This window comes from Aethalodelphis obliquidens, unplaced genomic scaffold (genome assembly GCF_003676395.1).
Source record: "Aethalodelphis obliquidens isolate GAN/ISIS:26980383/991018 unplaced genomic scaffold, ASM367639v1 scaffold5, whole genome shotgun sequence".
Classification (NCBI taxonomy): Eukaryota; Metazoa; Chordata; class Mammalia; order Artiodactyla; family Delphinidae; genus Aethalodelphis; species Aethalodelphis obliquidens.
In genome coordinates this window covers 75,882,264-75,896,212 of record NW_020837949.1, presented here as the reverse complement: position 1 = coordinate 75,896,212, position 13,949 = coordinate 75,882,264, and the positions used below count along the sequence as shown (strand labels likewise).

At 36.0% G+C, this 13,949-nt stretch overlaps 1 protein-coding gene across 4 annotated transcripts in view; it reads left to right on the top strand.

The window, feature by feature from the left end:
- Nucleotides 1–13,949, top strand: part of DMTF1 (cyclin D binding myb like transcription factor 1) — a 43,923-nt gene that overhangs the window by 24,996 nt on the left and 4,978 nt on the right. For all 4 annotated transcript variants that reach the window (XM_027102716.1, XM_027102714.1, XM_027102713.1 and 1 more), the window contains 7 exons: nt 2,555–2,712; nt 3,841–3,873; nt 4,763–4,872; nt 6,948–7,176; nt 8,399–8,550; nt 10,081–10,290; nt 13,083–13,168. In XM_027102716.1, coding sequence (XP_026958517.1) covers nt 2,555–2,712; nt 3,841–3,873; nt 4,763–4,872; nt 6,948–7,176; nt 8,399–8,550; nt 10,081–10,290; nt 13,083–13,168 — 978 coding nt within the window. The remainder of the gene's footprint in view (nt 1–2,554; nt 2,713–3,840; nt 3,874–4,762; nt 4,873–6,947; nt 7,177–8,398; nt 8,551–10,080; nt 10,291–13,082; nt 13,169–13,949) is intronic.

Below are 13,949 nucleotides of genomic sequence, written 5' to 3'. Positions count from 1 at the left end.
TTTTCTGTGGGGTGGTTTATCCTTTTATTTTTTGTGACGTTCTTAATGTATGCTCGATACTAATGGTTTTTTGGTTGTGTTACAGATATCTTGTCCCAATTTAGTGGCCTGTCTTTTCCTTCTCTCTAGGTATCATTTGATGAAAGAAGATTCTTAATTCCAATTTCAAAATTATCATCTTTTTACTTCTGTGTTTTTCCAAGCTTGTTTAAGAAATCTTCCCCTGCCTCAAGGGCATAAAGATATTCTCACATATATAGTTTTGCCTTTCACACTGATTTTTTTCCTGTGGGTATGAGTTAGGGTTTCAGTGTTATTGGGTTGTGGTTGTTTTTGTTTTGTTTTGTTTTATATGGATGATAATTGTCCCAGCATCATTAGGGAATGTCAGTCTTTTCCCAGTCTACAATATCCATTCTGTCCTACTCAAACTTCCACAGATATGTTTCTAGGTTCTCTAATTTGTTCTTAGGTTCAGTTTCATACCTGCACCAGTACAGCTCTGTCTTCAGAAGTCCCAATATCTGATGGGGCAGGTCTCTTCATGAGTGTCTTGGCTGTTTTTGGCCCTTTGCTCTTCCATTATAAATTTAGAATCAACCTGCAAAGAATGAAAAACTGTTGGAATTTTTATTGGGACTACATTGAATCTGAATCAATTTGAAGGGAATTAACATCTTTGTAATATTCTGACTTCCTCTTGAACATTTTATAGCTTTCCGTTTTAATTAGTTCCCCTTTAATGTCAGTTGATAGTTTTATGTTTGCTCCATAAAGGAATTGCATAACTTGCCTAAGATTTAGTCTTAATGCTTTTTTAATTTTGATGCTATTATTAGTGGGAATTTTTAAAGATTTTTTATGAGCTTTGTCTAGAAATACAAATGACTTCATTGATTTTGTAACCAGCATTCTTGCTAAGTACTCTTAAATAATTTTTGATTATAGATGTTTGGGTTTCTACATATATAACATCTGTAAATGATTCTTTTCTAATCTTTATGCTTTTTTAAAATTGGGGTATAGTTGATATACAATATTATATAAGTTTCAGGTGTACATAGTGATTTACAATATTTAAAGGTTATACTCTGTTTATAATTATTACAATCTTTATGCTTTTTGAATGTTGGATTTTATGATTGCTCTTTCCATACCTATTAAGATTTTACTTTTTTTCCCATAAATCTTATGTGATTAATTGCTAATTTTTCTGAAATTAATACAAACTCATATTCCTGGAGTAAGCTTACTTTTTGCATTGATTATTAACCTTTTTATACATTACTGAGTTCAGTGTGCTAAACTATTTTGAGGATTTGGGGGATCTATTTTAATGAATGAGCTTGGCCCAGAAGATCTTTTCTGAAACTCCCCTTGTCTGGTTTTGCTATTGAGATTATGCTAGCCTAACCAAATGAGTGGGGAATTGTCCCCGATTTTTATCTTTTTTTTTTAAATAAATTTATTTATCTATTTTTATTTTTGGCTGCGTTAGTTCTTTGTTGCTGTGCGTGGGCTTTATCTAGTTGCGGCAAGTGGGGGCTACTCTTCGTTGCGGTGCTCAGGCTTCTCATTGCGGTGGCTTCTCTTGTTGCGGAGCACGGGCTCTAGGTGCGCAGGCTTCAGTAGTTGTGGCACGTGGGCTCAGTAGTTGTGGCTCACGGGCTCTAGAACGCAGGCTCAGTAGTTGTGGCACACGGGCTTAGTTGCTCTGCGGCATGTGAGATCTTCCCAGACCAGGGCTCAAACCCATGTCCTTGCTTTGGCAGGTGGACTCCCAACCACTGTGTCACCAGGGAAATCCCACCCCCTTTTTATCTTTAGGATAGTTTAAAATCAGAATTATGTTTCTCTTAATTGTTTGGTAGGATTTACCTGTAAAGTCATCTTGGCCTGGTGTTTTCATTGTGGGAAAATTATTAATAACTGATTAAATTTTCTTCATGGTCTGTGTTTATTAGATTTTCTTTCTCTTCCTGAGTCAGTTGGTAAGTTGACTTTTTCTAGGAAATCATACATTTATATAAGTTTTCAAATTTATTGCCATAAAATTTTCATAATGTTCAACTATCTAATCTCTGTAGCATCTCTCCTTAGGTGCCATTTTTCATCTCTAGTATTGTTTTGTCCTTTTTTTTTTTTTAAGTTTGGCCATAAGTTTATCTTTTTGTTTTTATTTAGTCTCATGGATCTTTTCAAAGAACCAGTTTTTAGCATTGCTTATCCTTTCTACTCTTGATTTGATTATATTAATTTTGTTCTTATGATTTCTTCCTTTTCTACTTTCTTTAGATTTAATTTTTTATAATTTTAAAAGGGTTGGCAGGACTTTATTGAATTATATACAACTTATTTTTGGAATACTTAAGTATCATTGTATTATCTCTTGCAGCATTTTAAACTTTATATTTGACTTATTAATGAATTATCAATATGTTATTTTTCTAAATGCCATTGATGATTTTAACATTAAAAAAACTTTTAAAAAGCATAGTATATCCATATGCATTTTATCAGAAATCCCTAAATCAAAGAAATGTAACCCATTTAGGCACGCGGAATAAAAGATGCTACAGAAATCATCTTTGAGATGTCAAAAGACGAAAGAAAAGATTTCTACAGGACTATAGCATGGGGTCTGAACCGGCCTTTGTTTGCAGTTTATAGAAGAGTGCTTCGCATGTATGATGACAGAAACCATGTGGGAAAGTATGAAAACTTGTAATGCTGCATGTTTTCATGTAATTTAGGGGAAATATTTAAGGAACTTTTTTTTAATAAAATTACGATCAAAGCCTTAATTGGAGATAGTTATGAATTACTGTTGAGTGATGTTCATATTTTTATTCTCCAGGTCCATTTTGTAAATACGGTGAAACCTCATTACAATACGGCCTCTTTTAGAAATTAGAATCTAAATTACTTTATATAGGTTTAAGACTTAGCTGACTTAATACATCAAAGTCTGCTTTGTAGTAAAGTAACATTATAAAAAGTATAGTAGTGGTTAAAGATTTAGGAAGTGTAAAAAGAACTCTAAATTCATTGGTAACATTTTTCCTATTCATTTCTATAGTATAACATTTCCTAGGTCAGTGACTTCTTTTGTTTTTTTTTTAAATAAAACCAGAGTAGAAAATAAATTTCTGGATATATAAATTTCTGGATATAATTACCGATATTATATATCGGTAATATCTGTGGGAAGCCATCATATCTTCAATGAAATGATAATATGGTGGTGTTGACATATTTTAAATTTCTCTCTGGGAGTTTTAGGTAGTAATAGTGTGGCTTTCTAGATACTGCTTTTAAAAAGAACATTGCATTGGCTATATTCAGTACTTACCCACTAAAAAAAAAGCCTTTACATGGAGCAAGAATATGTCAGTTGTCCGTGCATGGGTAGAGAAAATAAAGAGAACTTAAAACTCCTCAGTGACTTGTGAGAATTGACCATAGATTTTCTTTTTAGCTCCAGTTTACCATGTCATCCATAAGTCTTTCAGAATAGCTATGATATTAGAGTACCTGAACCTAACTTGAAATAGCGCAAGAGTTAGGCAGCATAGGGGAAAATATGTTTTAAATGCTGAATTTTCCTAGAGAAAATTGTTACAGTGCTCACTTTTATTATAGCTTAAAGTATTTGTTGGGGGTTTTTTTAAATAGAGGCATTAATTTTGATTTTTATTAATCTACTTTGAAATTGATTACTTTAAAAATGTTATCAATATGCTAAGTGAGTTAACATTTGGCTCCCTAAGTGAAATTCTGATTAAGTTTTTTAGCATTCTTTGTTTAATTGATCTTTTAAAAATTTCTTTCAATTTCTAGATACACACCTGAAGAAATTGAAAAGCTCAAGGAGTAAGTTTTTCTTTTTTTCATTAATTCTGATAGTTGTGTTTTAATTTTTTTTAATATTTTGTGTTTTCTAAAGTTTTACTTTGAAAATGTCAAGACATTTTTGGTAGACTAGTATAATTTAATCCTGCTGTTAAGCATAGTTGACCATGTAAAGAACTTATCAAATCTATATCTGCACAGAGTAGCCATGTCCATGAGTTTTCTTCTCTTGTTGTTAGTAACTAAATGTAATGCGTCCTTAGACCACTAATAGGGGTTACAAAAGAGATTAGATCGCCATTCTTGGTGACCTGAGGACAAGTCTGGGGAACTTACACACCAGGATCAAAACCAGGGTTGTGCTAATGGCTTACTTTAGAATGGCGAGTTGGCAAATGCTTCACTGACTATCTGGGCTGACTCTACCTTATACAGTCTTATTTTGCAGGAAACGTAATTTTGGGACCATAAAGTATGGGTTAATGGATTATATGGATCATGAAAAAAAAACCCGAAGGCTGATCCTGTTTGTGATAATAAGGACTTGTGAAACTGTTTCAGGTGTCTGAGAAGAGCTTGTTAGGAGTGCTCAAAAGGGAAAATTCTGGGGATTGCCTGGGAAATTGTGTCAATAACCTGAGGGGAAATTTGGTCTTTTTTGAACACATATCCAAGTTACTTATTTCTTCTCTGACCCAGGAAAAAGGCAATTGCTGCCTGTTTTTTTTTCACCCACAGACAACTGTGGACCCCAAAAAAAGGCCACACTTTCAAACTTTGGCTCTCAAAGTATTGCTGCCCACAACTTCCAAACCAGTCAAATGGGAAGAAGAAGAATGAAGAATAAATGATGAAATTAGAAGGGAGAAAACAGTTGAACCAAATGCTGATTGGCAGACTCTTGTTTTAGGCTCCGGATAAAGCATGGCAATGACTGGGCAACAATAGGGGCGGCGCTAGGAAGGAGTGCCTCTTCTGTCAAAGATCGGTGCCGACTGATGAAGGACACTTGCAACACAGGTACTGTGAGTGCCACTGGTGTTTTTTGTCACCATTTGAGCTTCCTGCCCCTTCAGATACTGCTTTCTCTTCTGTTCTGAAAAGAGATTTGCCATTCATTGTAGTTGAGGTTTTATTTTCTAGTGTCCTTTTTCTTCAGATAGACCCAACTAATCCTTTATTTTTGTGCTGTGTGTAGTAAGGTGATATTTTTCACAGGGACACATCTCCTCAGTTTCAAAGGTTTTATTTAGGTCTAGCATGTTTCCATTTTGTAGCAATTCAGAACTGCTCCAGTTGGGGAAGTAACTATTTTTAAGTCTAATATGTACTTTTAAGGCATATATGTAGGAAGTAATTTTAATTTAAGCCCATCTAACTATTGATCTTATGTTGGTAACAGCTTATCAACTCATATTTATGAAAAACTTTAGTTCTAGGCAGGTTCCAACTTAGGAAGAAGCTGTGTTCCAGAGGTTTGTATGTATTTTGCTTATTTCAAATTCAAAGTACATTTTTCCATAGAAAAAACTCGTGGTTGGTGTTTCAGTCCCCAGGCCAGACCACAGATGCCCAGTCAATTCGTAATGTATACAGATGTACTAACTGATGATAGATACTGTTAAACCTAACCTTTATGACCAACAAGAGTATTTAGGCTCCGCCACCAACTCTCACTTACCTTTCTGAGCCTCAGTTTCCTCTATAAAATGAAGAAGTTAGAATAGATGATTTCACAGTTCCCTTTTCAGCTCTAATTTTTTCTGAAGGATCCATAATCTATGCTCAGTCTTTTAATTAGAAAAATAGTTCTCAAGCTAGGCTTGAGCTTCCAGGGAATATAATTTTCATACTCACCCACTACCCTGCTGAAGTGGAGTCAGGAATGTTTCCTCCTTAACCACTCCGCCAGCACTATTACCTATAAGGCACTGAAAACATAAATTCCACCAACTCTAATTCTGTAGTGAATGACAGCTTAATGAATGAAGCAGGAATGGGAGCTTTAGACTTACGATGGGACCCCAGAAGTTCATGTAAGACACCGAGGATAGAACCCCTTTTGTGAGCATAATGGAAAAACACTGTGCCATTCCCTGATTGCCAGCCTGAGGGAATGCTCTGCCTGTTAACTGCCTTGTTGCTATGTATCGTTTTGGATCAGGAGTTTTCTCTTTGGACCACGCCATGAGATGGCAGTCTGAGTTTCCCCTTCCTTTTTTGCCTTGCTAAAATAGGAGAGCAGGACTTTGTCTTGAATCCATGATACCCAGAACTGTGCCTAGCATGTAGATATTCAGTATATATTTGTTGAATGAATGCCTGAAAGGCAAGCACATAGCCTTTTTGAAATTTTCCAGAAGTTTTCAGCTACTAGTAACAAAATGGAAACAGAGTGGAAGACATTTTTAAGAGGTTTTCTTTTTTTTTCCTGCTTTTCTGCTTAAGCTTTTCTAAGAAAAAGACTAATAGGAACATGTGATATTATTAGTGGGTTCATGGGTTCAAAAAAACTGAAATAGAAATATATGTGATTACCAGTCTCAGACTTATATTTTATCACAGTAGCTTGGAGTTGGGAAAGGAGATGGTATAAACCTAGTTTTTATTTTTACCGAAATGGGTGGGAAGCCATAGGTGTTACTCTACTTCTCCCTCCTCTTTCATTCCTGTAAATAATGGTCTCTGTTGAGCTTATTACTTCACTTCTGCGGAGCAAGGAATCTTAGGTGGGACTAAGAAAAAAGTATGAATGTTTGTGTCCATCAAGCCATCAATGGAACACTTCCCAGTTAGGACTTAATATAACTTGAGAAAATATAATTTTTTCTAGCTATGTTTTGAGTAGTTTTTCTTTCCTTAAAGAGTCAGTCCGTGCTTTCTATTAGGATTCTATATTTTCTTTTGTAGTACTAAGAACTTTACTGGGTTAGTAACTGTCTTAGCAGGTATATGCAGGATTTCCATGTTTCATTCAGAAGTAATTCTAATACTACTGCATACTTCCCATCAGTCTCTTGAAATACAGGGCTGAATCTGATTTGCAAAATAAGGAGAAGGTAGCAGTGGTAGTCTGGATGATTTCCTTCTTTCAGGGAAGTGGACAGAAGAAGAAGAAAAGAGACTTGCAGAGGTGGTTCATGAATTGACGAGCACTGAGCCAGGTGACATAGTCACACAGGGTGTGTCTTGGGCAGCTGTGGCAGAGCGGGTGGGTACTCGCTCAGAAAAGCAGTGTCGTTCTAAATGGCTCAACTACCTGAACTGGAAACAGAGTGGAGGTACTGAGTGGACCAAGGAAGATGAAATCAATCTCATCCTCAGGTTTGTGTCCTAAATCTTTTAATAACAAAAGCTGCTTAATTGCTGTGGCTATCTAGATTGGCTTTCCTCTTTTGGTTTCCATAGATGCCTAATGTCTGAAAAGCATCCTTTCCATAGAGAGCCACTGTTTAAAATCCTAAATATTTCATATTGAGCTCTTTTTTGTTTTGTTTTGTGTTTGTTCCTTTTTTAGTGGATTTAGTGCTCGTGTAAAGTACCAGATTGAAGGCGTGGAGACTGAAGTCCTCTCTATATCCACAGAACAGGTATGGCACAGGCAGCGGCAGTGCAGCTTTTCCACTGTCCCACCAATGTGCCTCAGTCCTAGCCAAGAGGGACCATGTTGAGGGTAAGAGGGCTATCAGTCTCCATGCCCTTCAATCTTTGGCTACTATGCTAAGATTGCCCAGTCTACAGTTACCCCACACCTTCAAACTGGACCAAATTAGACACTTCCATTTCATACATATCCCAAAATAGCTTTAAGATAATCCCAAGTTTATTTTTTACATTAGTTGGTTTAACCATTAAGACTCAGAAACTCAAATGAGCAAAAATACCAGCAAAAAAATAGCTGAGACACTTAAGTAGTAGAAGTTGCTTTTGTGGCTACACCCTACTGAAAATCAAGATCGTGACAGTTAAAAGTAGAAAACAAATAGACATCAAAACCCCAAATTTAGTTGTACTATTTTGTATTGATTGTGGTTTTTTGGGTTGCTGCCTGAGTATTGTTTTTATCTTTTTATCACTTTGTTTTGAGTTTTGTTTTTAATATAGTTTTTTCTAGCTAGTCATCTTTATAAATAGTTCCTTTCTAAGTAATTTTGTTTATTTTACAAATGGAAAAGCTCAGATCTAGGAAATAACATTATAACACACTATAAAACATTGTAGAACACTATACAACTAAACCTGTCCTTATCTTATTCTAACCTTTAGCTATGCCCTTTCCTTCATGGTGCTTCATCTGGTTCTGACCATTTATGGTATGGCCCATTGGTGGTACCATTAACAAGGCTGCTACTGTGATGTTTCATAGCTCTTAGCTGTGGAAGCAGGTCTGCACTCCTGCAGTCCATCCTTTCCTATGTACCTGAACAGTAGCATCTCAGTGACACAACCTGCCATTCCCTTTATTGCCAGTGCCATCATCTGTAGTTAGAGGAGGGTTCTTATGGAGAAACAAACATCTAACAGATGCTTATTTTGTAACTTGCAGGATAGCAGAGCTTGATGTAGCTGATGAAAATGACATAAACTGGGATCTGTTAGCAGAGGGATGGAGCAGTGTCCGTTCACCACAATGGCTTCGAAGTAAATGGTGGACCATCAAAAGGCAAATTGCAAACCATAAGGATGTTTCATTCCCTGGTAATGTATTATTTGCTTCTTAAGTCCTTCCTTTGTCTTACCGTATTTAGTCCTCAAGGAATTAGAGGTTAGAAGTTCTTTGCCTCAGCTGAAGAGATATGAATCATAGTAGGCCTTTACTTCAACCTCTGCCCTATTTCTTTGGGTAACTGTCTTCCTCTGAGAAGAGTTGATATGATTTTTAATTCTCAAAGCACCAAAGATAAACTATACACATCGGGCTTCCCTGGTGGCGCAGTGGTTGAGAGTCCGCCTGCCGATGCAGGGGACGCAGGTTTGTGCCCCGGTCTGGGAAGATCCCACATGCCGCGGAGCAGCTGGGCCCGTGAGCCATGGCCGCTGAGCCTGAGCGTCTGGAGCCCGTGCTCCGCAACGGGAGAGGCCACAACAGTGAGAGGCCCGCGTTCCGCAAAAAAAAAAAAACTATACACATCTACACACATTCTTATCCTTTCACATAAACTATGAAGAGGAAGTAAATTTTAAATGTGTATTTTCACTGTATACAAAGATGTAAGAACTTATATTTAAATCAACTTTTACGAATTGAATAATTTCAAATAACTGGGTTAGAGAAATTCTGTGGTGATTTATTTTGTAGAACAAAAGCTTGCAGATTTCTAATTTCATTTGTTACGTAAATCTAGAGATCTTAGGTTTGCTTAAGTGAGATATAGCATACTTTCCACTTCACTGTCTGCTTTGTTCTTAGACACGGAACTAAATTGTAGTCTGTATGATTTAGGTAATCAGATTCCCTCCCATTGGTCTAGTGCTCCAACTTTCATTTTTGCAAAGGAAAATTAAATGCTGAGGAATTTGGCTTGATGAAAATGTGATTTTTTTCTTTAAATACCCAGTTATAAATTTATTTTACACTTTGAAAATTATAAATTCTGGTATAACCAGGAGAGTGAATGAATACTAATGTAACATGAACCCAGCCAGATTGCAGCATTACCTGAGAGGATTGATGTAGTTTATCGTGATTAGTAGAGGAGTTGGCTTTCCTGTACAAGAACTCAAGGCGGTTGCATACTGTTTGGAAAAGCTCAGCTGCTACTCTGGAGTTGTAAGTTAGACTCACAGCCAACTGATTATGTTCTTGCAGTGGCTAAAAAGTGCCCAGGGTTGGGGGAGGGAGAGTAGTAGACTATTCATTGCTGAATGAAAATAAGTTAATTAGCATTACCAATATTCTCCCTAAATAATAAGAATTTTATCAAGAAGTCCTAGGACATAGAAAATGTCTTATTTCCATGTTCCTTACAATGGCTTTTAATTCATCTTTGATGGCAAAAACAGTATCACGTTATGAGTTTTTTAAATCTCTTTTGACGGATGTTTCCAAAAATTTCTAGACAGGTTGTAGTTTTAAAATATTTTTATTGTTATTTTGGTAAGATCACATATCCAGTATACAATTATTTATTCCAAATACTTTCCCTCCTTACCCCCCACCTCCCTTGCTGCTTAGATGGTGGTCTGTCGGAGAATCAATGTTCTTTTTGTCTACCCATCTCCCTTCAGTCTTGATAAAAGGTCTTAAACAGTTACATGAGAATCAAAAAAACAACCCAACGCTTTTGGAGAATAAATCAGGATCTGGAGTTCCAAACAGTAATTCCAGTTCCAGCGTACAGCATGTTCAGATCAGAGTTGCCCGCTTGGAAGACAATACAGCCATCTCTCCAAGCCCCATGACAGCCCTGCAGATTCCAGTCCAGATCACCCATGTCTGTAAGTAACCTCCAGACTCCATGCTATTTGAACTATATGATTTCGTTAATGGCTCTGACACCTTTCAGTCTTCTAGAATGTTGACAGAAATTTATGCAAGTTGAGAAATTAAAGGAGATCTAAGGCATTTTTTGTTTATTAGCTTGATTAATATTTGCACAAAGGATGAATGTGTGACAGGAAAGAATGATAACCCACTGCCCAGCCATTATAAACCATTTTAAATCATCTTACTTTCTAGGTGTTATAAAGAATTAATGGTTAATAGAAAACTACCTAAAATACAGTCAACTAAGCAAAGAAAGAGAGTCCCTAGGATGGCACATCATTTGTAGTAATTCACCAGAAGACACACAAATGAAGAATGGATTTGAAGTCAAATGTAGAAGACATGGGTTTTGGTGAGGTTGAAAAACATTTTCTTCAGAGAGTAAAGAACCAGTGTCCTACGGGAACTGTTTTGTTTACCCCTCTCTTTTCCTTAGCCTGTGACATTTTTTTTGTGCTTAATGAGATGAGAACCCAGTGATTGTTATAGGGAGAGGAAATTTATTTCCTAAGATCTAAGCCAAGTTGATCTTTCTACCTTTCCATTAGAGAGGGACAGAAAAGGAATGAGGATAAAATTCTCAGAACCATATTATTTTTCACTTTTACCTCACTTTTTTTCCCCTACATAATGTTATTTGCCTATGGAAAGGCCATTGCCAAGAGTTTATCAATCACTTGGTGTTATTCTCAATCAGGGGATTATTGGCATTTTAAGTGGGACAGTTCTTTCTTGGCAGGGATGTCCTCCTGCACACTGCGGGATGTTTAGGGTCCCCTGACCTCACCCACAAAATGCCAACCGTGCTTTCCAGTCAGTATGACAAATAAAAACACCCTACAGATTTTCATATACACTCTATGATCCCATTTGAGAATCACTGGGCCACTTATTGGCATTATTAACACTGTATTTCTGGGAATTCCATGGCGGTCCAGTGGTGAGGACTCCGTGCTCTCACTGCCCAGGGTGTGGGTTCAATCCCTGGTCAGGGAACTAAAATCCCACAAACTGCACAGCACAGCAAAAAACAAACAAACGGACCAAAAAAAACAAACAAAACCTATATTCTGATGTTTAAATTAATTATGCTTGTCTTATTCTTAAAGTTCTAATTTAAATTTGGTTATTTGCTTTAGCTTTCTACCAGTGCAGTAAAGCATGAAGAATTTATTTTCTTTAGCCCTGCTTGTTTTGTTTCGTAGTCTTGAGGATTGCAAAGCAACTGAAATTACTAGTCCACCATAAATGTGAGAGCTACTGTTGGCTAAAAATTTTTTGTGCATGGAGAATGTTACAGTTTTCCTTGGCTATTGGGTTGACAATACTTATTGGGAAAATAGCAAACGTTTTATAAATGGTACCTTAATATCGTTCACAGCATGGCTTTTTTTTTTTTTTTTTTAAGTACTAGAATAATTTTATTTCTTCCAGCAAGAAATGTGAGTATAGTAAGAGTTTTACAACACACCCATTATTCTTGTCATTTGGGCTAAAGTCTCACGATTGTTTCTTCCTTTAGGTTAGAGGTCAGGGATTTGCAAACTTTAGGGCCAGAACAGTAAATATGAATATATTAGGCTTTGCAGGCCACATAGATCTCTATGGAATTTTCTATTTTGTTTTTAAACAATCCTTTAAAAATGTAAAAAAAACATTCTTAGCCTTGAGCCACATTTGTCTCCAGCCATAATTTGCTTACCTTTCATTTAGGTTATTTATCTGAAATCACTTCAAATTATTCTAGGTATGATCTTAAGAATACATCACATAGTAAGAGAACTAACATGAATTCAGTGCATTTCTTTTTTTTTTTTTTTTTTTCAGTGCATTTCTTTTAAACTGAGAAGCATTATAGTCAGAATATAATAAACTAACATTATACATTAAAAGTCAATTTCAAATCATTTTTCACATAGATTTACCTACAGGTGGGACTGAAAGCACCAAACGAGATTACATTTCTTCTCATTAGCCCTAGTTCTGTATAACCTTGAGCAGACAATGATCAAGTCTGAGCCTCACTGACATATCTGTAAAGAGATTATACTGTCTGATCTCTGAAGTGCTATTTAGTCTCCCTAGTACAGTCATCTGAAACTATATATATTTCATGTTTCTGATCCTCACAACAACTATATGAGGTAGACAGGGCAGATAAAGTCTCTGAACATTAGTTTGGGTTAAAGTAAGTTATTTGCCCGGGTTTACATTGCCAGAAGTGATGTCACTACAACTAAAGCCTAGTGTTACAGGACACCTGTATATTCCAGACATCTATACTTCTTACCAGAAGGTCCAGGAAAACTTATTTTATCAAGTTCCTGTCTCTTTGCAGGTTAGCCTTAGTGTATTCCTCTTACTTCCTAACATTAGAAATATTTTATTATCTATAGCAGAGGTTAGCAGATATTGTCTCTGTCACAGCTACTCAACTGCCCTTGTAATGGAAAAGCAACTGCAGAAAATACATTAACGAACAGGAATGCGTGTGTTCCTATAACACCTGATTTATAAACACTGATAGCGGGCTGGACTTGGCTGTGGGTCATGGCTGGCTGACGCGTATATCTGTGCCATCCCAGACAAGTCCATTAGATTTCTTATCTCTTATAAGAAACTTAAATGACTTTGGGTTTCCAGGCAAATTATTCAATATGAGATTGCCCTCATAATTAATTGAGTACACTAAGAAAATTTAAATTTACGAAGTGTTTGTTTATTGTCCTTGTTCTTACCACAGCTTCAGCAGACTCCCCGGCTGCTACTGTTGACTCGGAAACAATAACACTAAACAGTGGAACACTACAGACCTTTGAGATTCTTCCAGTGAGTAACTACTTTAAAAAGCAGATATTGGCCATTTTATGCATAAGGAAGATCAGTTGGTATCAGTTTTAGAAATGTTATATAAGCAAAAGAAATGTAGAAATTAACCTGATTGTCATTAAGTGTAACTATATCCATGGCTTTGAAAGCCAAGATGGTTAGAAAACAACATAAATCAGACTTCCACTTTTGTAATTCGTCTTTTTTTATCTATATATAAACCAATAATATGTTCTTTTTATAGATGAAAATGACAGTGCTAACAAGTAGGGTACATGCTATGTATTTTTATTGAGTCATAAACAAATATATACTCAAAAAGTTCATATTGGTTATTTGAGAAAAAGTTTATGAATTATTTAACAACAGTCAGTAAACACTACTAGCCCATTGGGGGATACAGGATTTAAAAGTCCTAGTCATAAATGATATAGCCACTTAGGCAAAGAATCTTGCAATCCCTAAAAAGGTTAAACATATAGTAATCATATGACCTACCAATTCTAATCTCAGGTATACCTAAGGGAAGTGAAAATATATGTCCACATAAAAACTTGTACATGAATGTTCATAACAACTAAAAGCAGAAACAACTCATATGTCCATCCGCTGATAAATGGGTAAATAAAATGTGCTGCAGCCATACAAATGATTATTTGGCAGTAAAAAAATATGCTACCACGAGGATGAACCTTGAAAACATTATGCTAAGTGAAAGAAATTAGACACAAAATATATAGTGTACGACTCCCATTTATCTGAAACGTCAAAAATAGACAAA